We start from the raw sequence: 24,599 nt of genomic DNA, 5'->3' as shown, positions 1-24,599 counted from the left end.
ATTACCCTATTAGTGTCTTAAAAAACTCACAAATTGACATGTTGTATAAATGTAATGTAGAAATGACGTGTTTTGGTTTTACGGGGGGTTATGTAGACAATTTTTGACTGGGCGCTGTGTTTGTCTTGAGTCTCACTGTGACATAAAAGTCAGAACATACACTCACTTTTGATTTAAATAAACATTTAGTTACATTTTGTTAGGGCTAAATGTGGCCCTGCAGCATGCAACCATAGCCTGCTCAAACATGATCAGTCAATACTACTGGGACTACAAACTTACTACAAAATGCTTCAGATACCGCAGATAGACTTGTTTTTATACTTACAGTTGAGGTTTGAACAGTGCCAAGTCTTTTCAAATTTCTCCTCCAATTTCCACCTGAAGTTTCAGAACTCTTAACACTCAGAACTCTCAACACCCACACAGGATGAATTAATTAAAAGGTGCAATAAAACGGACATGTGCAATACAATTGATATGTGCAAAACACTCAATTTACCTCATGTATAAATTATAGCATTTTAAGTAGCCATTTATTTATTTTTATACTTATTTATTACATCACATGTCCTTGTTCTTGTTTTTGCCCTTGTTTAGCTCGATATTTTTAAAATGTTTTTACTCATGTTGTTTTGTGTTATGATTGTCATAACTATGCACCTTATGCAGTGGCACTTTCAATTTCGTTGTATAGTGAACTATATAATGACAATAAAGACTATTTGATTTGATTGATTTGGCTGTACCTTTATGTTTAGCGTACAGAAATTAAATGAAAGTGGTATTGATCCCTTCATCAGATAAACCAAAAACTTTTCCTTTAATCATTATTTTTAACAATGCAGAAAAATGGAACTGCTCATGAAGCTCAACAGCTCTTAATATTGGGAGAGTAGCCAAGAGCTCATTTTAAAATAAAAGTTTCCTATCCAGAAATATAGTAAAGGACTTAATAATAAGCCAACTTATCCTAATCACAATAGAGGCGTTAAGTGCTTAAAATATCTGGAGTGAGACACCACGAACCCATCTGATGTGTAATATTTTGAGAGAGACGCAGCGAAAAGTGGACCCACAACGGCCTGTGATGGCTTCTCTCGAGCCCCTTAATGGAGCTGAATCGGCACATAAGAGCTGTAAATGCCAGACTACACTACACTACTACACTACACTGGACAGTGGAGCCATCAGGGAGACTAGTACTCCATACAGCACTAACCGGAGTCTGCTTGTGTAGGCGTCTGGATTGACGTTAATTGGACATTTTAGCCAGAGGGGGGGCTCTCTAATCTCTCTATTTATACTGGGCGTCCGAGAACTGTGTGTGTGTAGTGATGGTTAATGTATGGATGGATGGATGGTTTGCTCAGAAAGTGTGAAGGTGACAGGGATGTGGAGGTTTAGTCATTTGGGCAGAGTTCAACATGACATGTAGCAGAGAGAAAGACAGCTGGAGGGGCGAGGAGGAGCAAGAGGAGGAAAAAAAATTTGCAATACAATAATTAGGAACCGAGCACCAAAGTTGCGAGGACCCTATTGAAATTGGTCCGTTTATTATTATTATTATTCTTGTGATTTTATTATCGCCTTTTTGGGGCCTTTATCATATTCAAAAACACCTGATATTTGGAATATACATAAATCACTCGTGAAATTTACGTATTCTAGTTATTTAATTATATTTACAATCATTTTAAAGAAAAGAGTACTGAAAATACTATGCATATATAAAATTATATTACAGTGTGTGGTAAAACGTTACACCCAATGCATCTTAAAAAGCTTTGTCATTTTAATCCATTACTTGACAGCAAATCAGCCAATATCTCTTTATCAAACATAAGACAGTTTAAAAACAAATACATCTAAATCACAAATTACATACAAATGTAATGTAGAAATGACATGTTTTGGTTTTACAGGGAGGTTATGTAGACAATTTTTGACTGGGCGCTGTGTTTGTCTTGAGTCTTGTCGTCACTGTGACATAAAAGTCAGAACATACACTCACTTTTGATTATTCCATACCCCAACTTCCTTTTTTTTTTAGACACAATCTTGATCCATATCCTTGTGCACATACAGCAGGCTTAATATTAATTAGCTGCCATTGTTGTTGTGCTATAATCTCACCAGCAGGTGTGATTGCTCTGCAGCGAGTACAAACACTTGCAGGTGTCACAACAATTCTGTTTCCTCCAACCTAATGTGTCCCGACACCTGCTGGGAGAGGTGATACAATGGGAGCTGTTAGTTCTGTCAGGACGTATATGCCTTCTGACACTGAGGGTGTGGACGAGGCAGGCTTGGTGTGAGGGCTAGCCCAGCTAGCCGTCGTCCAGAGTGTGAGGTCAAACGTGGGCAAGGGGAGGAAGAGTATGTGACCCCCGGCCCTCTGTGGAAGTCTCATGTTGCCAGTGGACAGGCTGCAGAAAACCAGACGGTCTGCTCTGGCTTTGTTAATAGACGTTTGTTAGAGCAGTAGTTCTCAACCTTTTTGAGTCACGACCCCCAATTTAACATGCATGTTGTCCGCGACCCCCACTCACTGAACACAATCTCACACGCACAGTTCAGATCACCCATAAAAGAAACAAAATGACCAAAAAAAGACACAAATTGACCAAAAAAGACGCAAAATGACCAAAAAAGACACAAAATGACCAAAGAAAGAAACAAATTGACCAAAGAAAGAAACAAATTGACCAAAAAAAGACACAAAATGACCAAAAAAAGACACAAAATGACCAAATAAAGAAACAAATTGACCAAAAAAAGACACAAAATAACCAAAAAAGACACAAAATGACCAAAAAACACACAAAATGACCAAAAAAACACACAAAATGACCAAAAAACACACAAAATGACTAAAAAAGACACAAAATGACCAAAGAAAGAAACAAATTGACCAAAGAAAGAAACAAATTGACCAAAAAAAGACACAAAATGACCAAAAAAAGAGACAAAATGACCAAATAAAGTAACAAATTGACCAAAAAAAGACACAAAATTACCAAAAAAGACACAAAATGACAAAAAAAAGACACAAAATGTTCAGATCAGACAAACTCAGTTGATACGACAAATAATGAAACAGACAACAGCTAAAACATCTCTCTTTCTGTGCATTTATATATATTTTTTATATTTTATTGTGACTTTTAATCTAAGTCCTTTGCTATCAGTTTAAAGGTCCATTCTGACCTCCTGAGTGTGTAACAGTCAGCTTCAAGCCAGAGACTCCTTGGAAAGTGGTAACTTGCTACTTTGGGATTTGTCAGAAAAGACACAAAATAACCCAAAAAATAATCAAATTGACCAAAAAACACCCGAAATGACCAAAAATAAGACACGAAATGGCCCAAAGAAAAACAAAATGATCAAAAAAGACATAAAATGACCAAAAAAAGACACAAAATGACCAAAAAATGATCAAAAAAGACACGCAATGACCAAAAAAAGACACAAAATGACTAAAAAAAGACATTAAATGACCAAAATGACTAAAACACATTAACACATGAACACTTTAACACAGTGGAGACAGAGCTGACTTCCAAAATGATTTGGCGACCCCCAGAAATCATCTCGCGACCCCAATTGGGGTCCCGACCCCAAGGTTGAGAATAGCTGTGTTAGAATAGGAATGATTGGAGATTTTAACCAAAAAATATCCACATCAAAACATGTGAACATAAAAAAAACAAACCAATGAAATAGAATTTTATTAATAACCAATTTGGTGCTACCTTAAGTCTTGTTTTTGTCAATTTGACCTTAAATGGAGGCTGTACCAAAGTATGGCACCAGTGTGAAAGAGACTAAAGAATAAATTGTGAAGCTTTATTTAAGTATACAAAGCAATTTTCTCTCCTTTAGTCCTCTTCTACAGTGAGGTCAGGGTCTAGCTTGGTCTCTCTCTTCACTGTGCTGTAGCTGCTGTGATGAAAATACTACTTTTTTTATCTGTTTTTGTAGTGTATTTTGTTGTGTGATACACTAAAAATATTTGAATGTTTACTAGTAATAATGCCAGTTTAATTTTGAGTAAAACATTCCCAGGGTTTTACGAGTCTAGAGAGGGAAAGAAGTGGAGTTCCTGTTGATTTGGGTCTGAGCCGTCACCATGGATGTACCAAGAGAACCTGATTCCTTATGAAAGTTGTTCAGTGACGCATGATGCCAAAACAGTTGGACTTCGTGCTGGGAAAAAATATCCAGATCTTACGCTGCTCTCCTGTGTTCTGTTGGGAAACTAAAGACTTGCGGTTTAGCGTTCGGCTAACTTGTAAACCTTTTTGTCTGACATAAGCCGTGTTTCCATTAAAGTTGAGATTAATTTACAGGCAAAATTTTGAAATGATGTAGTAATAAAAATTATTTCTGGGGGTCGCCAAATCATTTTGGAAGACAGCTCTGTCTCCACTGTGTGAAAGTGTTCATGTGTTTTAGACTTTTTGGTAATTTAATGTCTTTTTTGGTCATTTTGTGTTGTTTTTTTCGTCATTTTGTGTCTTTTTTTCGTCATTTTGTGTCTTTTTTTGGTCAATTTGTTTCTTTATTTGGTCATTTTGTGTCTTTTTTGGTAATTTTGTGTCTTTTTTGGTAATTTTGTGTCTTTTTTTGGTAATTTTGTGTCTTTTTTGGTAATTTTGTGTCTTTTTTTGGTCATTTTGTGTCTTTTATTGGTCAATTTGTTTCTTTCTTTGGTCAATTTGTTTCTTTCTTTGGTCATTTTATGTCTTTTTTTGGTCATTTTGTGTCTTTTTTTGGTCATTTTGTTTCTTTTTTTGGTCATTTTGTGTCTTTTTTTTAGTCATTTTGTGTCTTTTTTTGTCATTTTGTGTCTTTTTTGTCATTTTGTTTCTTTTTTTGGTAATTTTGTGTCTTTTTTGGTCATTTTGTGTCTTTTTTTGTCATTTTGTTTCTTTATTTGGTCATTTTGTGTCTTTTTTGTCATTTTGTGTCTTTTTTTGGTCAATTTGTTACTTTATTTGGTCATTTTGTGTCTTTTTTTGGTCATTTTGTGTCTTTTTGTCATTTTCTGTCTTTGTTTGGTAATTTTGTGTCTTTTTTTTGGTCATTTTGTGTCTTTTTTGTAATTTTGTTTCTTTATTTGGTCATTTTGTGTCTTTTTTGGTAATTTTGTGTCTTTTTTTGGTCAATTTGTTACTTTATTTGGTCATTTTCGTCTTTTCTTGGTCAATTTGTTTCTTTATTTGGTAATTTTGTGTCTTTTTTTGGTCAATTTGTTACTTTATTTGGTCATTTTGTGTCTTTTTTTGGTCATTTTGTGTTGTTTTTTGGTCATTTTGTTTCTTTTTTTGGTTATTTTGTGTCTTTTTTGGTCAATTTGTTTCTTTATTTGGTCATTTTGTGTCTTTTTTTTGGTCATTTTGTGTCTTTTTTTGGTCAATTTGTTACTTTATTTGGTCATTTTGTGTCTTTTTTTTGGTCATTTTGTTTCTTTTTTTTGTCATTTTGTGTCTTTTTTTGTCATTTTGTGTCTTTTTTGGTCCATTTGTTTCTTTCTTTGGTCAATTTGTTTCTTTCTTTGGTCATTTTGTGTCTTTTTTTGGTCATTTTGTGTGTTTTTTTGGTCAATTTGTTTCTTTCTTTGGTCAATTTGTTTCTTTCTTTGGTCATTTTGTTTCTTTTTTGTGTGATCTGAACTGTGCGTGTGAGATTCTGTTCAGTGGGACAACATGTATATTAAATTGGGGGTCGCGACTCAAAAAGGTTGAGAACTACTGCTGTAACCCACACCTGCTGTCAGAGCACGGCTGCACCACCCCATCATTTGGTAATGATCTCATGCAGTGTCTTGTCAGCTCTTCCACAGCTGTAATACACCCTAACATAAGTGCTCAGTGGAGCGCAGAAAATACTGTTGTCAAGGCTTCACTTAAACACGGCTCTTCAGATCGAGGCAGGGGGGCCGCGGTAAAAGGCTCTGACTGACTTGCTAAGAGGAAAATGGTAGAAGAGCGGCAGAAATATCAATAACGTCTTGCCATTGAAGATAATGAGGCCGCGAGACATTTACAAAGCCTGCAATTATGGTGTTATTGACCTCAATAAAGGAGAAGATATCATCACTTGTCTCCTTTGTGCTCCGTGGTGATACGTGTGAGAGGAGGGAAAGACACTTTGAACATTATGAGTTCATTTAGAGAGAAAACGGGAAGCTTTAAGTAGGAAATAAGGCAATTAATAATGTGGAGATGGAATTTAAGCTATAAAAATTACACTGTTGCAACATTATACACAACAACAAAGGTCCGCGACCCCCGCTCACTGAACAGAATCTCACGCGCACAGTTCAGAGCACCAAAAAAAGAAACAAAATGACCAAGAAAAGACACAAAATGACCAAAAAAGACACAAAATGACCAAAAAAGACACAAATTGACCACAAAAAGACACAAAATGACCAAAAAAAGACACAAAATGACCAAATAAAGAAACAAATTGAAATGAAAAAATAAAATAAAATGAAACAATAAAGGGAGAGTTGAGTCAGAGAGGTGGAAGGAAAGAGGGAATACTGAAGAGATGAAGAGGAAAAGACCAACAGAGAGGGAAATAAGGACCAAATAAATCAAAGGGAGATAGAAACTAAGCAAGAGGTGATGGATTTACACAGGAAGGATAAAGGAGTGTGAGGAAGGAGGGATAAAGTAAGATAGAAAAAGGGGCAGAAAGTGACTGTTTGTCTTCCACAAAGCTCTGTCAGGCTTACTGCTTATTAGGAGCCTTGCTTCATAGTCAGAGCTCTTATTAGCTATCCCCCCAGTGGCTCAATTACATCCAAGCTGCCATCCTCAAACATCCCCATCCCTTTTTTTTTCTCCTTTTTTTTGCATCTCCTCTGCTTCCTGTAATGGTGTCAGCCTTGTCTCTCTCTAAGAACAGATTAGAAACCCAAATTACTACTATCAGAGGAGGATTTAAGGTTTCAAGCTGTCTCCCCGTGCTGGAAACCATGACTCCAAAACATGATGAGACGGGGAGGATCGGGAAATAAATAAATAAATAAATAAAGCAAAGTGAGTGTTTGCTGTCGGATGCTTCCTCTGTGACGCTTTCGATGGTATTAAGAGATCAAATGTGGATCTGCAGACTGGGTTCTGAGTATAAAAAAATGAGGATGTTTACAAGACAAGAGGGTGCTGGAGTGGAAACTCTGAGATTGGATATTGAGCCCTGGATTCTCACCACTGCTCGCACAACGGGGCGTGCTGGGCCTCGGAGCCGGCGTAGGGTTTGACTTTGTGGTGCTTCTTTCGAAGTGATGTAGAGCCCAAAGTTGCTGGAATCGATTTTCTGGACTTTCACTGAGCTCCGGGTGTTTACACGGTTTATCCTTTGGTAAAAACAGAAGAAAACGGACTATATGGACCTATAGAACTAACACTCGTGTCAGAAAAGACTCAAAATAACCCAAAAAATAATCAAATTGACCAAAAAATGACCACAAAAAGACACAAATTGACCCAAAAAGACCCAAAATGACCAAAAATAAGACACAAAATGGCCCAAAGAAAAACAAAATGACCAAAAAAAGGCACAAAATGACCAAAAAATGATCAAAAAAGACACGAAATGACCAAAAAAAAGACACAAAATGACCAAAAAAGACACCAAAAGACACAAAATGACTTACAAAGACATGAAAAGAATTAAAAAATGGACAAAATAGCCCAAGACTCCATAGAGTTAAGTTGTTAACCAATTTCTTGTTCCCTGAAAAAGGCCTACTTGTATAATTCTGAAATGTACATTATTTTTCAGTTTTGGTTAAGCTTACCTTTTTTTATTTACCTCTGGCAGTTCACCACTTACCTTTGTACCCTTTCAAGCTGTTCATTTGACTTGAACTGCTTGAATTTCAATAAAAAACTGGAAAAATTGGGGTGTTCTAAAACTTTTGACCGGTAGTGTACAAATGCAGTTTGCTAAACAATAACTATAATATGACCACAGTCATAACACTCGGAAACTTGTGTCTTTTTTTGGTCAATTTGTTACTTTATTTAGTCATTTTGTGTCTTTTTTGGTCATTTTGTGTCTTTTTTTGGTCATTTTGTTTATTTTTTTAGTCATTTTGTGTCTTTTTTGGTCATTTTGTTTCTTTTTTGGGTGACCTGAACTGTGCGTGTGAGATTGTGTTCAGTGAGCGGGGACTTACAAAGACATGAAAAGAATTCAAAAATGGACAAAATAGCCCAAGACTCCATAGAGTTAAGTTGTTAACCCATTTCTTGTTCCCTGAAAAAGGCCTACTTATATAATCCTGAAATGTACATTATCTTTCAGTTTTGGTTAACCTTACCTTTTTTTTATTTAACTCTGGCAGTTCACCACTTACTTGTGCTGCTGAATGACAATCTTAGGTCGTTGTGGTGAAAAAACCTGATGTTCTCCTCTCTAGATGTGCTCCGCTCTCTTCCCCCGTTGATGAAGGATACGGCATGCGCGCTGCATGACATTAGACTATTAATACCGCGAGTTTCAGTTGAGATGAGAAGACTCGGAGCAGCTACTGCCTGCTAACCAGCAAGACGTGAAGAAGTGTTTTATGACAAACTGTTCCAATACTTTGACAGCGCAAAGCATAAGAATACTGTCTACAGGGTATTTATTTAAAGTTCCCTCGCTGCTTTCTTTCTAGAAAGAACATAGAAATAAGTTTGGTATAAAAGTGAAGACAGGACTCCGCAGAAAAAGCTTGAAGGTAAAAAAAAATCTTCCCAATCTTCTCTCCATGAACTCCATCTGGGAACCATCTTTTAAAGTTGGATTACAAACTCTTGCAAACCCCTTGTAGAAGCTCGACTGTGAGCTTTACATCTAAACCTTGAATGGAAGCAAAAGTAGAAATAAAGTATAAGTCAAGGACAGTTTGAGGTCAGTTCTGTAATAACAAAAAAGTTATTTCGGTTTATCAGAATCTTGGTCTTGTTTTCATAGTTTTTGCAGTTATTTCTATCAGTGATGACTTTATTCTCAACCAAGAAATTAATTCTACAAGCGTGATAACATTTTATTGGGCATGAAAAGAGCAACCAGAGGATCAGACAGGTGATGAACAAGCAAACAGATAAGAAATCAGTCTGTAAACTGTGTATGCGACAAAAAAAGTCCCAGAACAAGTCCGTACTGTAGCTGTTCTGGAGCTTTCAGTCATACAACATGATCTTCCTGAGCAGATGGAGTTCATATGAGTAATTTAAGGACTTCTCATGCATGTTGGCTAAAAAGCTTGAGACTAAAATGTAAATCTTGTAATCTGTGATTTTGGGTGTTTTTTCAACGAACATTAACAAACCAGAATTATCCTTTGAATTATTCAAAAATGTGAATTGAAGGTGCTCTTCCTTCGATCTTCCCTGATAAATGGGACCCAGCAGACTTTAGACATTTATAGCTTTTGACTGTTTAAGCATATTCACTTCCTGAGCTTGTCGTCCTACAAGTTTATTAACCCTGATAAAAGAGTATTAAACAGCTGCACAGCAGCTAGAAGCCAGAGGCTGTGGTGTTGAAGTGTAGAAACAGAGGGAGAGGAGAACACCCACGGTCACAGACAACTTGTCCGGAGGGGTAAATGTGGTCAGAGGTAAGACAGCAGCGCTTTCATGCTGAGTCATGCCCTCTATTCTGGGATTGTGTCCGCTTCCCTGTGTTCACCCCTCTGATTGGACAGTTTGCTCCTAACTGGCAGAGCGAGGCTTTCTGTTATTCTTCTATTCTGTTATTGTTATTCTCATGGTGAGTCAGGGTGTTCCTTCGAAGTGTGGCGTCTCTACTGTGGTGAATAATGCAGAATAAATCACTTAAACAGGTAGTACTGTATGCTCAGACTTATTTCATCTTTCAAATTCACAATTCACTCTTCCTTAGCACAACTCCTCATAACAATGCAATTTTGGCCTAAAACAGTGATTTAAGTTGGTAAAACTTGGAAATATAAATTATTGACATTTAGGGCAATAATGTAAGTTAGCACAACAAAGGAAGCCAGTTGTCTGCTCAAAAACAAGTTGGTGAGTTGTTGTTACTTATATCTTTAAGTTGGGGTTCACAACAAGGGACAATAGTTCTGATAACTCTTATTTCTTTGTTGTGAAATGCGGGAAAGCAGTGAAATTTGGTAATTAGCGAAAGCTAGCGGCTAACTGATGCTAGCGGCTAACTGATGCTAGCGGCGCTGCTTGTTACAGCTACAAGAGTAGCCATTAGCGTATCAATGCTAACTCAAAATTGTGGTTGCAACATTAGCTGACATTTCATAGCGGCGTTACAATCGTCACATTGCAGAAGTAAGGATTAAAAGTTGTTACAATGTAAAATTATAAATTAGTACAACTTACAGTTGAGTTGACAAAAATATGAATTCAGGGTTGAGCAAATTTTATCGAAGTTTGTTGCCTTGAAATTTTGAGTTCACTCAACTTTTCTTTTTTTGCAGTGTAGCAAAAGCTTCAAATTTTGAACATTTACAATTTTATAATAGATGATAAAGAAGCTTGTGATTTTGGGGCGTGGCTACCTTTGATTGACAGGTCACTAACATGGCGAACTGTCAATCAGGAGAGAAGCAAAACAATGTGTATTCACGGCACTGTGTGCATCTAAATAGCCGTGAACCTATTTGTCCCTTGGCCCTTTCACCATATGTTTTAATTTCATAAAAGTTTATTTGAACATTTTGTTCAGTTAAAAATGTCTTGAACGTCTTGTCTTGAAAATGTCTAAAAATTTTCAGTGTTCGGTTGTACTAAAAGACAATCCAAGGTGTCGGCTGTTCAATTTTTCCGTAAGTAACCTACATTTTGTTAAAGCTTTAACAGTTTATTTTAAGATACACCGACTCCCCAGTCTAAATATGCTCTGTCCCAATTTTAAAAAACAAAAAATGGCAACAGACGTAAAGCAAGATGGAGACAGCTGTAACACCGAACTCGATGCTTCAAACGAGCAGTCCACAAATCAATGTGTGACATCATAGTGAATACATCTGTTATCTATATACAGTCTATGGTGAGACTAAACCACAGCAGTAAAATTTACAGCTTTCAAACCAAAACAATTAGCTAAAAGACATTAAAATGAAAGAAACACCACAGTTCTTTGACCCGTTGCTGATGTTAAAATATAAATGAGTGTAGCTTTAAGCTTTAAATGTTATGCATGCTTGTTCATTCTTGCTTTGTCACACAGTGCTCCATCACTCTAACTGGTAGGTTGTATAACACACACGCACAAATGGGTCACACCCACTTCATTACATTAAGAGCTGCACCTGTCCTGGTGACCTTTGACCCCCTAGCTCCCCCACCAAGTGCCCTCTGAAAGACCCAGTGCTTTGGTTACATACAGACACACATACACATACACACACATGTGACAGGTGGCCTAAAGGAGGCAGCTTTTCTTCCAGTCATTAAAGGGATGGAGGCCAAAGGAGAAGGGGCGGGGCTTCTTGGACGACCCATCAGTCATTCATAGGTCAAGCACAAATTAAGACATGCTTCCTATACAGTAGCAGGAAGGAAGTCTCACATACCTTTTGACATATTTTGTCTAGTGGGTCTGTTTTTCTGAATTGGTCTGCAGAGATGTGGTTTGGAACTATCTGCTGTTATATTGACACCGCTTACCAGCACCTCATCTAATTTCACGCCATTTAACTCACTGGCACATTTGTGCTTGTGACTGAGGGCACGGAAAGAACTTGATGAAATTTTAATGTCATCTTTTCAGCATTTTGGAGCCCTCGTATCAGACGATCTTTCCGTCTAAACTCCAATCAAGTGTGTCTCCAACTCCCTAGAGTCAGTGAACCCGCTCTGATCTGTACTGCTCACACCCTGAATCACATTTCACTATCGTAAACAACATGCGGCTGCAGACGGGTATCACAGTTCTCATCTCAACTCTTACAAGTATGAAACCAGTCCAGGTCCGAAGTGTGTGCATGTAGACCCGGGCTCATTTCCAGCTCAGCACAGGAAAATGTGTGTGTGGTATCCCATAGTGAGAGTGATATTGTGATGTATGAGTTCCTATCAGGCTGAACGACTTACTTGTCTTTAAAGCCTATATCTGTTACTAAGCCTTGCTTTTTCTGAAACCTTAGCTTTACGCACACTTCATAGTCCACCTTGACAGATATTTCCCACTTGGCAGAATGACCTAACTCACCTAAAGCACTTATTTAATTGTATTTTATCCTGAGAGAGCCACTGCTGGCTGGCACTATCACAGTGGAGATTGCAGTAGATGTCAAATAGAAACTGCTGCAACACGTGTCGATTTCTTCATACTTCAAGCAAGTAGGATAGTTGCTTGTCTCACATAAAGAACTATGTGAAAAATGTGATCATTTTATTCCTAACAACAGTTTTTGGTAGTCTAAAATATGACTAAGGGAATAGGAGACTAAGATTTGGTAATCTTCTGCCAACAAGTATTTTGGAACAAACGTTATTACTTGAGAGAAACTTGGCTGTAACTTGATTAGACAATTTTTTCAACGTGGTTGGGGTTTTTCCATCCTTTTTTTAATACTCTGCACACCTCTTTAAAATCAGAGATAGACGTTGAAACTGTAGTGGAAAGTGTAATGCTGCTGGTACGATGTCCATATGACAAATTTGGGGCTCGGTTTTAAAAAATGAATTGATTATTTTGTTTTATCAGAGCCTTGACATTTAGTCTTACAGGTCAAAAACACTGGCTCCTACATTTCCCATAATGCAGCGCAGTATTTAGCTCTTTCTTGCCTGGTAAATGCTTTTAAACTCGGTAGACTGCTCGCTGCACTCATAGCCTCAGAGAACATAATCCATTTGTTTTCACAGGCTGAGTAGTCCTCTCTGTGATGAGGAAACTGACCTTGTTATGTAAAATTAATTTATTGCCCCTTGAATTCAAGCAGCACAGAAGCACAACAGTAAATTCAAGATCATGTGGTACATCATTGCTCTAAACTGCCTAATCATTGTGGTTGTTGAGATGCAGTAAAATCACAGGTCCACTGGCAGTGGTGTAAAGTAACTAAGTACATTTACTCAAGTACTGTACTTAAGTACAATTTTGAGGTACTTGTACTTTACTTGAGTATTTCCATTTTATGTCACTTTATACTTCTACTTCACTACATTTTGAGGCAAATATTGTACTTTTTACTCCACTACATTTAGCTGACAGCTTTAGTTACTTTTCAGGTCAAGATTTAACATAAAAAACACAATAAATTTAGGTGATTAGACACTTTTTAAAATAAACCTCATAACAGTATATTAAGTAGTCAATATGAGCCCTACCTTGAGAATATTAAAACGCTGTATACATAAATGCATCAATAATAATAATCTAATATAATATTTGGAATATATAAAAAAAACTAACTGGCTCCATGCTGCATAACGAGTACTTTTACTTTTGATACTTTAAGTACATTTTGATGCTGATACTTTTGTACTTTCACTTAAGTACATTTTGAATGCAGGACTTTTACTTGTAGTGGAGTAATTTCACATTGTGGTATTAGTACTTTTACTTAAGTAAGGGATCTGAATACTTTTTCCACCTCTGTCCACTGGACATTTGAACCTTATTATAGTTTTACAGATTATATAAATCAGCTCCAATAGACTGGTCTACACCATGTTTTTACAGATTGACCTCAACCTACAAAAAGAACAAAATAGAGGGTCTTCAACAATTGCCTGTCAGGAAAACAGTCTGCTTCATAAGTGGGTGATAGTAATGACTCAATGAGACAAGTGTGAGAGAAAAGAGGCTTGTAATGCCAGCAGGTCTCACACTTGGCTGAGTATCACATGGCTCCTCTCATTTCCAGCCCTGCAGTCTGCAACCGCTGCATGGCTCACCAGCCATTTGGGAGGTTTCCTTCCTCTCCACACTGCCCCCCTCCTCTCTCCAATATCCCCAAGGAGAGGGAGCATGAGAGGGGGCAGAATAGGAGCCAATCATGGGAGCGGATAATGATGCTGTCTTATTTTTCCATGTCCTGCTCCAAGTTTCCATCCTCTCATGTTTTTGTACTTTTTTGTGCATTTTTGATCTTTTGATGACAATTTGCTTCTCTTTATAAAAGAAACATAATGTTTTCACTTATTCTTCACTTGTGAGAAAGCCAAACATCCTATTGTTAGATACTGTTTTTGCAGGAAGATGGTTATTTGTTTAAGTGGCTCATCAGAACACTATTTAGTTTAGTCTGTTTGTACCCAAGAGATTTTAACTAAGATCAGAGAGATTTCTTTTTGTTGTTGTTGCATAAAGTAGGTTGGATTTTCCATTAGCAGTGAGTTTTATTTTATTACAAGCCAACTTCATGGAGAGACCTACAAGCTGCTGCAGACAAGTGAGGAAACTAATCATACTTTACTTGTGAAGTTATCCACTTTCCCTGGATATTTTGTTGCATTTGTTGCTAAGAAGCAATGCAAACCAGAGCTGTTTACATCTAGAAATGCAACTCAGAGCGGACCTAGTATTCTTTTTCCTTATTTTCATTCATATACACTACTGGTCAAAAGTTTTAGAACACACCAACTTTTCCAGAATTTAATTGAAAATTATGCAGTTTAATGTCTCAGTGTACTCTGAAATTAATGCACATTTGCAACATTTAAAATTCTTTATTGAGCATGATAGTGTTTTGAAAGTTAAAAAAAAGATTCAAAATCACATTTTATGTTGGACTAAAGGACTAAAAAAAGACACAAAAAGACTAAAAAAAGACACAAAATGACAAAAAAGACACCAAAAGACACAAAATGACTAAAAAAAGACACAAAATGACTTACAAAGACATGAAAAGAATTTAAAAAATGGACAAAATAGCCCAAGACTCCATAGAGTTAAGTTGTTAATCCATTTCTTGTTCCCTGAAAAAGGCCTACTTGTATAATTTTGAAATGTACATTATTTTTCAGTTTTGGTTAAGCTTACCTTTTTTTATTTACCTCTGGCAGTTCACCACTTACCTTTGTACCCTTTCAAGCTGTTCATTTGACTTGAACTGCTTGAATTTCAATAAAAAACTGGAAAAATTGGGGTGTTCTAAAACTTTTGACCGGTAGTGTATATATAAGTGTAGTGCATTAATGTCGTCATACTTTTGGTGAACAGCACCCAGCATGCCAGCTTTGTTCGAAGTTGCGGTTTGACGAGTGACCATGTTAACCGGTGACTCAGATACGTGTGTTGTGACGGCAGCTGTTGATAACACAAACAGAACATGTGTCCTCTTAAAAGCATTCAATTTAACTTTAATCAATTTGAAACCATTAATGTCAGTTATTACGAGCAACCATGGACACTTATAGCTGAAAGTCCCCAGTTAACATGGTCACTCTATCCTACATGCACAAATTGTACCTTTCTGGTCTGAAAAAGAGTCAGAATATCTCTTCTCTGAAGTGAACTAGTTCTTATTTTGGGACTGTGAACCAGGAAAGAAAGACCAGGAAACACTGACCAATCAGAGTGGACCGAGGCTCAAAAGAGCATCTCAGATAGAGGTTGAATAGAGTCGCAGCAGTAATGGGCAGCATGAGAAAAATAAAGTGTTGGTTAAACAATAAATCTTGCAAATTCAAAAATTCTATTGTGAACCTGAAAATGAGCATTATATGTCCCTTTTGTACTGGCTTGGAGTGTCTGCTGTGCAACACTTAAATGCCTCACACTGAGATAAGTAGATTACTATGAGTATATGCTGTAGCACGATTAAAAAAACTTGTAGGCTAAATATGACATTTAATGAATTAATTATTAATAGAATGGGGCATTGAACATCTCCTTTGATGGAGCATAACCACACACACACACACACACACACACACACACACACACACTCACCATTTTGACATCAGACACCTGTTGTAATGACCCGCCCTTCTTGCTTAAGGCCAACATGCATAACAACCCTAAAACACACCTGCTCACTATGGTCAGTGGACCTTATCTGGACCCGGCTTCATGTACAGTAATCAGCAGACACAATGACTAACAATGAAAATCCACTTAGAAGTCATTTGTTGGAGATTAGATCCTCTTATTTTCCAATTAACCTGCAGTATCTATATATATATATATATATATATATATATATATATATATATATATATATACACTACTGGTCAAAAGTTTTAGAACAATCCAACTTTTCCAGAATTTTATTGAAAATGATGCAGTTTAATGTCTCAGTGTACTTTGAAATAAATGCATGTAACAAATAAACAATTGAAGTTAAAAAATAAATCATAGAATCAGTTTAGAAAGGAAAATGTATTCTAAACTGTTGACTCATTGAAGTAGCACCTTAACAGATAGAACAGCTGAACACACTCAATGGAAATCAAATATTCTTCAGAAAGTTCTTCCCAACTCTGTTGCAGAAGTTCCCATAAATGTGGAGCAACTTGTAGGTTGTAAGTGATCAAGAAAAGTTGGGACATCTGTAGGAATTGGTAGCAACTTAGCAACTTTCAAGGCTTGATCAACCTCCGTTGCTGCAGAACTGCTTTAAGTTTTTAACCCATTTCTTGTTCCCTGAAAAAGGCCTTTTTCTATAATTATGAAATGTACATTCTTTTCCAGTTTTGGTTAAGCTTACCTTTTTTTTATTTACCTCTGGCAGTTCACCACTTACCTTTGTACCCTTTCAAGCTGTTCACTGGACTTGAACTGCTTGAATTTCAATAAAGAATTGAAAAATTGTGGTGTTCTAAAACTTTTGACCGGTAGTGTGTATATATATATATATATATATATATATATATATATATGTGTGCAAATGATTGTCATATGAGGGGGTGTGGAGGGTGCTGGGGTTGAAAGAGGCTGAGGTATGTGCTGACAGTATTCCAGTCCCATATCTGCCCTCGACCACCAGCAGCTGCCTCTCAGAGAGCTAAATATACAATGTGGCAGCTATGCAACACGTTTCCAGTGTGAGCTAATCCTGCTCACATTACACTGTATTTTTTAAATAAGATAACATGGACACGGTTCAGATGTCAAAGTCCCTGCAGCTGTGTGGGAGGTGAAGAGGTTAATTCACACTGTGGGGGAGAAAGGGTAATTTTCTTTATGGATTATGTCATGTATTTTTCATTGGCTTCTGTAAAGGAGCTGGGGGAGGGGAGGGGGGGTTGTAGGTGTACTTACAGTGAATTGTTTTCAGAGTGTTCTGAATATGCAATGTGCAGATGAGCAGCAGGAGGTTGACAGAAGTATTGTGGTTACAGTAGGAATTAATTTCCTCTGGAAACGGTTTTTGCTGAATAATGTCTACATTATCACTTAATTAAAGTTCTTCAACTAGAGAAAAATACTTAGCTGGAATATGTCAAATTTTCAATTATTTTTACTCAAATTGACCCCCTGAACCCTGAGCAGTTTCTTTTGCTTCTGTCACATCATACTCACTGTGGCCTTTTTTTTTTTTTTTACTGCAAGTCCTGCATGGCTAAAAGAAGCAAGAACTCAAAAATGCATTTTAGTGCAACATAACACAGTCATAATGCCATAAATCATAAAAAAGAGCAATTGCAATTTACATATCTTTGATATTTTATTTCACAAACATTGACATACTTTAAATGGAGTCTATGTACCATTTTACGAAGGGCTCATAAGTGTTACAAATATTTAGGGGAAGTGGGACTGGACCATATGCTTTACATATTGTACTATTTATATTTTTACAACCTCTACTTAAAACCTCTCTTGACCTTTCCTCTCTGCACACATCCTGCAGTTAAGTCAAAGATTCACAGATTTTTTTTCACATGACTATTGATTTCAGCTGAGACATTCATGGCTTCACAGTTGCACAGAGGAGTGCAGAATTTTATGTTTTTTACAGGATCTAGATAGAGCAAACTGTTTATTTTTTTGCCATTTTTTAAATGACATGTCACTATTTTCTAAAGGAAGTATTCGTCACACATGATTAATGTAAGGGACTAACATAAATATGAAAATGTGGCGATAATTTAAGTTTTTTTATGGTTTCTGGCTATAATCAGTGATGTCATTTTGGTGATTTTTTTTATTTGGATGAGAGATTGTTGGTAAACATCACTGCAAAAAAGCCAACTTGTATTTTTTGGCCTAAAACAGTGATTTAATTTGGTAAAACTTGGAAATATAAATTTAGGGCAATAATGTAAGTTAGCACAACAAAGGAAGCCAGTTGTCTGCTCAAAAACAAGTTGGTGAGTTGTTGTTACTTATATCTTTAAGTTGGGGTTCAAAACAAGGGACAATAGTTCTGCTAACTCTTATTTCTTTGTTGTGAAATTCGGTCATTAGCGAAAGCTAGCGGCTAACTGATGCTAGTGGCTAACTGATGCTAGCGGCTAACCATTTTATACAGTCTATGATGCTAGCGGCTAACTGATGCTAGCGGCGCTGCTTGTTACAGCTACAAGAGTAGCCGTTAGCGTATCAATGCTAACTCAAAATTGTGGTCACAACATTAGCTGACATTCATAGCGGTGTTACAATCATGCCAGAGAAATTCAGAGTTGAGTAAACTCAAAAACAAAACTTAAAATATTTAGTTTAATTGTCCAACTTAAAAACTTTGTTGCCTTGAAATTTTGAGTTCACCCAGCTTTTCTTTTTTTGCAGTGATGAAGCTATCACCTGTAATCTGTTATCTCTGTTTAGGTCAAACAGCTGGCTTAAATCAAAATGTAAAATGACACATTGTGGTGCATGTGTGGTGTGGTTATGTACTTGACTTGACACTTCACTCAAACAAACAAAAGATAACATGTTAAATAGCCAGAGCCAGGTGAGCTGTTTTTTTCCCACTCTTTATGATAAGCTAAACCAACTGGCTCCTGGCTGTAGTTTCATATATACACTGTATAAAATGTCAGTAGATTTTACGGTGAAAAACTGCTAAATCATGAAAGTAAAAGACCGTAAAATGATAAATGGGTTAATTCAGTTTCAGTAACAATGAAACATCGTAAATTTATATATCGGCCAAAACAATATTTTTTACATTTAAAAAAAAAAAATACAGTACTCCACTGTAAAATACACTGGCACCATGTTTGTCGTACAAAAAATATAGTGTAATATATATACAAGCCGTCATTTTTGCATTTATTTTTTGTAAAAAATATTTTTTTCACTGTTAAATGTACTAAACACCATATCTCCAACAGAAATATACTGTAATATTTAATGGTAAAATCTGGCATTTATAAAGTGTTTCTTGTCGGTTATATGGCAGAGCAGCGTTTCTTTTAATGGACTAAATGGACTAAAATGGCAATCTGAAACGGGAAATCAACAGTGCTAATACAATTTTACCGTAATATTACAAAAAGTTGCACCGTATTTATTACGGTAAAGTTCTGGCAACCACAGCTGCCGTTTTTTTACCGTAAAAACAACAGGTTTGTTTTTACAGTGTATTTACTGAGAGTTCCATTGATCCTCTAATCTACCACTCGAATACAAATGAGTGTGTTTTTCGATATGTCGAGCTATTTCCTAAATAGTAAAATTAATGCACAATCAGGAAAGCAGGCTTGTCTAGAATGCATTTATTACAACCTGAATACAGTAAGTCTAGCTCGCACAGCTTGGAAGTAAACATAAGTTACTTTGTACAGTGCATGTGGGGTCACGATCACCTGCCAAGTAAAGAGATTCATAGGTGTGGGGGGGTTTGGTGGATACGGTTTCACATAGACACCACGTACACTCATGCACACGCACACATAACCTGAACTGAACCGAATGTCAGGGATTCCATATTAGGAACCGGTGTCCTCAAAATCCTCATGGCTCAGTTACAGGACAATAAAGTTGATTTATAACAGTTTACTCATGCTGGTAATCACTGCTTGGATCATAGAACTCTTCTGATTGTACTGATGCTGGGCTTTTTGCAGTGGTGGAAAAAGTATTCAGATCCTTTACTTAAGTAAAAGTACTGATACCACACTGTAAAAATGACTCCACTACAAGTAAAAGTCCTGCTTTCGTAACTTACTTAAGTAAAAGTACAAAAGTATCAGCATCAAAATGTACTTTAAGTATCAAAAGTAAAAGTACTCGTTTTGCAGAACGGACCAACTAAGATTGTTTTATATATTCCAAATATGTTATTAGATTATTTTTATTGATGCATTTATGTAAGCAGCATTTTAGTTTTGTAAAGATAGGGTTAATTTTTACTGCCTTATATACTGTTATGAGGTTTAATAAACACAAATGTCTCATCACTTTAAATTCATCATGTTTTTATGTTAAAAATAACTGAAAAATATCTAAAGCTGTCAGCTAAATGTAGTGGAGTAAAAAGTACAATATTTGCCTCAAAATGTAGTGGAGTAGAAGTATAAAGTTACATAAAATTGGAATACTCAAGTAAAGTACAAGTACCTCAAAACTGTACTTAAGTACAGTACTTGAGTAAATGTACTTGGTTACATTCCACCACTAGCTTTTTGCGACAATAAAATACATTTTTACTGAAGGAAAGTAATCTCAAATATGTTCTGATCTTCCTAAAGTGTGTAAAAGTCTTAAAAAAACAAAGATTTAACTCTAATAAATAAACGTTCGTGTCTCTTATGCATTGCTGTGTCTCTTCCTCTCTCCCTTTCTGTCCTTTTTCTCATCAGAAGAATACATTAACCAGCATCTCACCCCGAGGATGTGACACTCTCATGCTGATGACTATGAATAGCTCTTGCCTTAATGCACAGCTCATGTGGAGTAGAGCAATATATTCACTTGGCCAAACATTATTATTTCATGCTTGCCCTCCCTGAATCTACACAGCTTTTTTAGCATATTGTGATCGTAAGCATTAAAGCTAAGGTCATGTGATCACATGGGCTGTATTCAAACTGAACTCGATTGGAGACTGTGCAGGCCAATTGGAAGCTTTCTCTTAAATGATGATTGGTTGGCTTATTGGATTTGTTTTGTGTTTGCAGGATAAAGGAATGGGTGGACCAGATGCAAAAGGAGTTGATCTCATTAACAGACACAGCCAGTGGTATGGAAAACCTAATACAGGTAGGCATGAGTTCTGTTTTTTTTCTCTTTTTTGTACCATTTTAACCCATAAGAACCCATGGTGACACCCTTGTAACAAACACTTTAAATTGTCTAGAATCTAAGATTAAACCCTGACAACCACTGTAGTCTCATTTAGCCACCTATTAGCAACCGTCTCAAACACTTAAAAACTTCAAAATTCACAAGTGGGGGTATTTAAACCTGTATTTTATGTCATGTTTTATAATTGCAGTCTACGGAGAAAATTATTTTGGGGGTGCAGGGTTCTTTTTGTTGCAATACCGTAAGTGGCCACTGGGGGAAATGGCTGCAAGACTTTAATACATCCATGTGGTGAAGTTGTCAAACTGTCTCAAACACACAGCAATACTATTCTCAACCCTTTTCCCTAGTATTTCCCCGTCACGACAAAGAGCAATGTGCTACAATAGGGAGTGCTCACATATGCACACAAATAGGATTAATAAGACTAAAGAATGGCTAACATTGGCCCTAATGCCTCTTGAAAAATAAGCAATATGAGAAACTATTTTTATTGCCCCCACTAGTGCACCAATTTACCAGTGCCAACATCTCAGTCACCACTGCAGATAAACAATTAATACTTACTTAATACTTATCTTCTTTAATATATTTATTGTAGTAACAATTTAGCCACAAAAACATTGTGGAGATACTATATATACTGGTTTCTTTGCTTAATTAACTTTGTTTCAGTTTGACTTTCAATAAAACCCATTGTGAGGGTTCAATATTGACAAGAATTACTGTTTATACTTTTAGGTCTGACTCTCATTAACCCTCCTACCACGACCGCAGCTGTCACAACACATCACCAGTCTATATATAGTCGCTTCTCATTAGACATAACGCTGCATCATTTCAGTCTGCCAGCCCAATGTACACGCTCAGATAAGATCAGCGTCACGACTATATAGTGACGACTATAGTCCTTTCTTACACACACACACACACACACACATACACACACACATTTAGATCTGCTTTTTAGATCCACATTGATTGACATAATGCATGTCACCCCAAGTGAAGCCTCTCAATCTGTTGCTGTAGGCAACATCTATAGACTTTTATGCCCTTTTTGACACTGAAAATTGTATTAATTTTAATCTCAGACACCCTAAATCCACAGTATAACACGGGTACTTTCAGTTTACAGATTAAATATAGAAATGTCAAGAAAATCCTCTTGGATACTTGATCTTGATCCAAATCTAAAAGGCAGGAATATTACTCTTTAATATTGCTCTTGCACTAAAGTAAAATCCATCAGATGCCTGGAGGATGGAGACAAATACATGCATGCGCATCAATTCTGTGGTTTTGAATGTCGGACAATGAAATCCCTCCAGGCTGCTAAATAATTGGCTGTTTGGCATTTGTGTTTCTTATTTCTTTTGCTGGAGCATATTCCATAGCACAGTAAATGGTCTTGTTACATAACCTGACATTGCAATTTAATCAGTGGACATGTAGCTTCCTTTTTTCTTCTTTTTTTTTTTTTTTACATCACTGTGCTTTGGTCAGTGAAGGCCGATGAAGAATACAAGATGACCTCTGATGCAGAATAACATCGTTAGCCTCTGTGGATAGAAAATATCTTAAGACTGAGGAAACTTGAGGAATAGTAGAGTTAATGTTTGGGAAACACAAGCAAGCCACTTATAATGTTATTTTGTGAACTTTATCTGAAAATACTGGCTAGGTAACGCCAACCTGTGCTTGAAATCATCATTTTGGGGAAGAATATTTATAAGCATTATATATTGGTATGTCATCTAGGGTTAGTGGTCTAGAGCAGTAGTTCTCAACCTTTTTGAGTCGCGACCCCCAATTTAACATGCATGTTGTCCGTGACCCCCGCTCACTGAACACAATCTCACACGCACAGTTCAGATCACCCAAAAAAGAAACAAAATGACCAAAAAAAGTTAACAAAATGACCAAAATAGACACAAATTGGCCACACAATAATGAAAAAAAGACACAAAATGACCAAAAAAAGACACAAATTGACCAAAAAAGACACAAAATGACCAAAAAAAGTAAACAAAATGACCAAAAAAGACATAAAATGACCACAAAATGATCAAAAAAAGACACAAAATGACCAAAAAAGACACAAAATGATAAAAAAAGACACAAAATGACCAAAAAAGACACAAAATGACCAGAAAAGACACAAAATGACCAAAAAAGACACAAAATGACCAAAAAAAGACACAAATTGACCAAAAAAGACACAAAATGACCACAAAATTACCTAAAAAGACACAAAATGAACAAAAAAAGACATTAAGTGACCAAAAAGACTAAAACACATGAACACTTTAACACAGTGGAGACAGAGCTGACTTCCAAAATGATTTGGCGACCCCCAGAAATCGACTCACGACCCCAATTGAGAATATGAGAAATTTGGAGTTATCTTTAGCAACTAAAAATACAATTTTGCTGTAACAGGAGTAAAAAAAAAGATAGCACCGGTTCAAATGTGCACAGTACCAAATCTTAATGTCACCATACCCTTTCCCTTTTCTGTGGAAGCCCTTTTCAGGATTTCACCTTTTCCCCATCTACCCATCATCATCCAGTAGACAGGCTTTGAGGATGCCAAAAAAAATGTCAGAGTCATCTGGCAAAAAGAATCTGTCTGACCATAGATGTGTAATTGCATAGTGTTCCCCGGTGACCAAGTGGTTAAAGTGCCAATCATAAACTGCTGTGAGGTGTTTTGATGTCAGATAAAACCTATGAATCTATTCAAATTGGCCTTTATTCCTACTACATTGTCTCCCTGGTACCTAAAGACTAAATAAACCTCACCAGCACACTCAATACCTGCGTACTGATTAAGACTTATTGTTAAGGAAATGGTTTGTTCAGTTTTTAGTTCTGCCCATCTCTGACCCCTGCTCTTCTCTGATGCTCTCAGATATATCACCAACACAGACCTCACTTCAGCGTGGAAACCAACAATGCAAGGGAACTGGTGGCGACGGCTGCTGGGAATATAGACAAACTGCTGGCTAACCGCTCCCGAGCCCTAAAGGTGAGTCTCCTAACACACAATGATCGGCTTTTTGGGGGGGAGTTTTCTTTTTCTTCAGCTTGACCATTAAAAGTTGTTAATTTTTTATTTGAGATAGGAGCATAAATGCAAATTCTAGTCAGGTCCAGCGCCTCTCCTAGCAGTGCCAAGGGAAACACACAGAAACAATCTGCTCCTCCTCATTGCACGTCAGAACAGACACTGGAACGCAGCCACTGCTACAGGCCATGCACTGATGCGATATAAGCAGACATCCTCAAGCTAGATGTCTTAATTCAAAGTTACCAGTCTGGGTTGCTACATTCCCAAAAATGATAGCATTTCATTTCGTGTGTATATGTCTTGTATCACTTTTTGCTGTTTTTGTTAAAATTGATTCTGCATGTGATGCTGTTCAGTTTCAATTATCAGGAAT

General features: G+C 36.7%; 1 protein-coding gene across 1 annotated transcript in view; it reads left to right on the top strand.

The window, feature by feature from the left end:
• The window catches only part of cacna2d1a (calcium channel, voltage-dependent, alpha 2/delta subunit 1a), a 158,113-nt gene that overhangs the window by 10,847 nt on the left and 122,667 nt on the right, over positions 1–24,599 (top strand). The window contains exons 2-3 of the mRNA XM_059325449.1: positions 21,027–21,108; positions 24,068–24,184. Coding sequence (XP_059181432.1) covers positions 21,027–21,108; positions 24,068–24,184 — 199 coding nt within the window. The remainder of the gene's footprint in view (positions 1–21,026; positions 21,109–24,067; positions 24,185–24,599) is intronic.

This window comes from Centropristis striata, chromosome 22 (assembly GCF_030273125.1).
Source record: "Centropristis striata isolate RG_2023a ecotype Rhode Island chromosome 22, C.striata_1.0, whole genome shotgun sequence".
In the NCBI taxonomy this organism is placed as follows: Eukaryota; Metazoa; Chordata; class Actinopteri; order Perciformes; family Serranidae; genus Centropristis; species Centropristis striata.
Note: the sequence above shows the minus strand (reverse complement) of the source record. Positions and strands in the feature narration are given on the sequence as shown.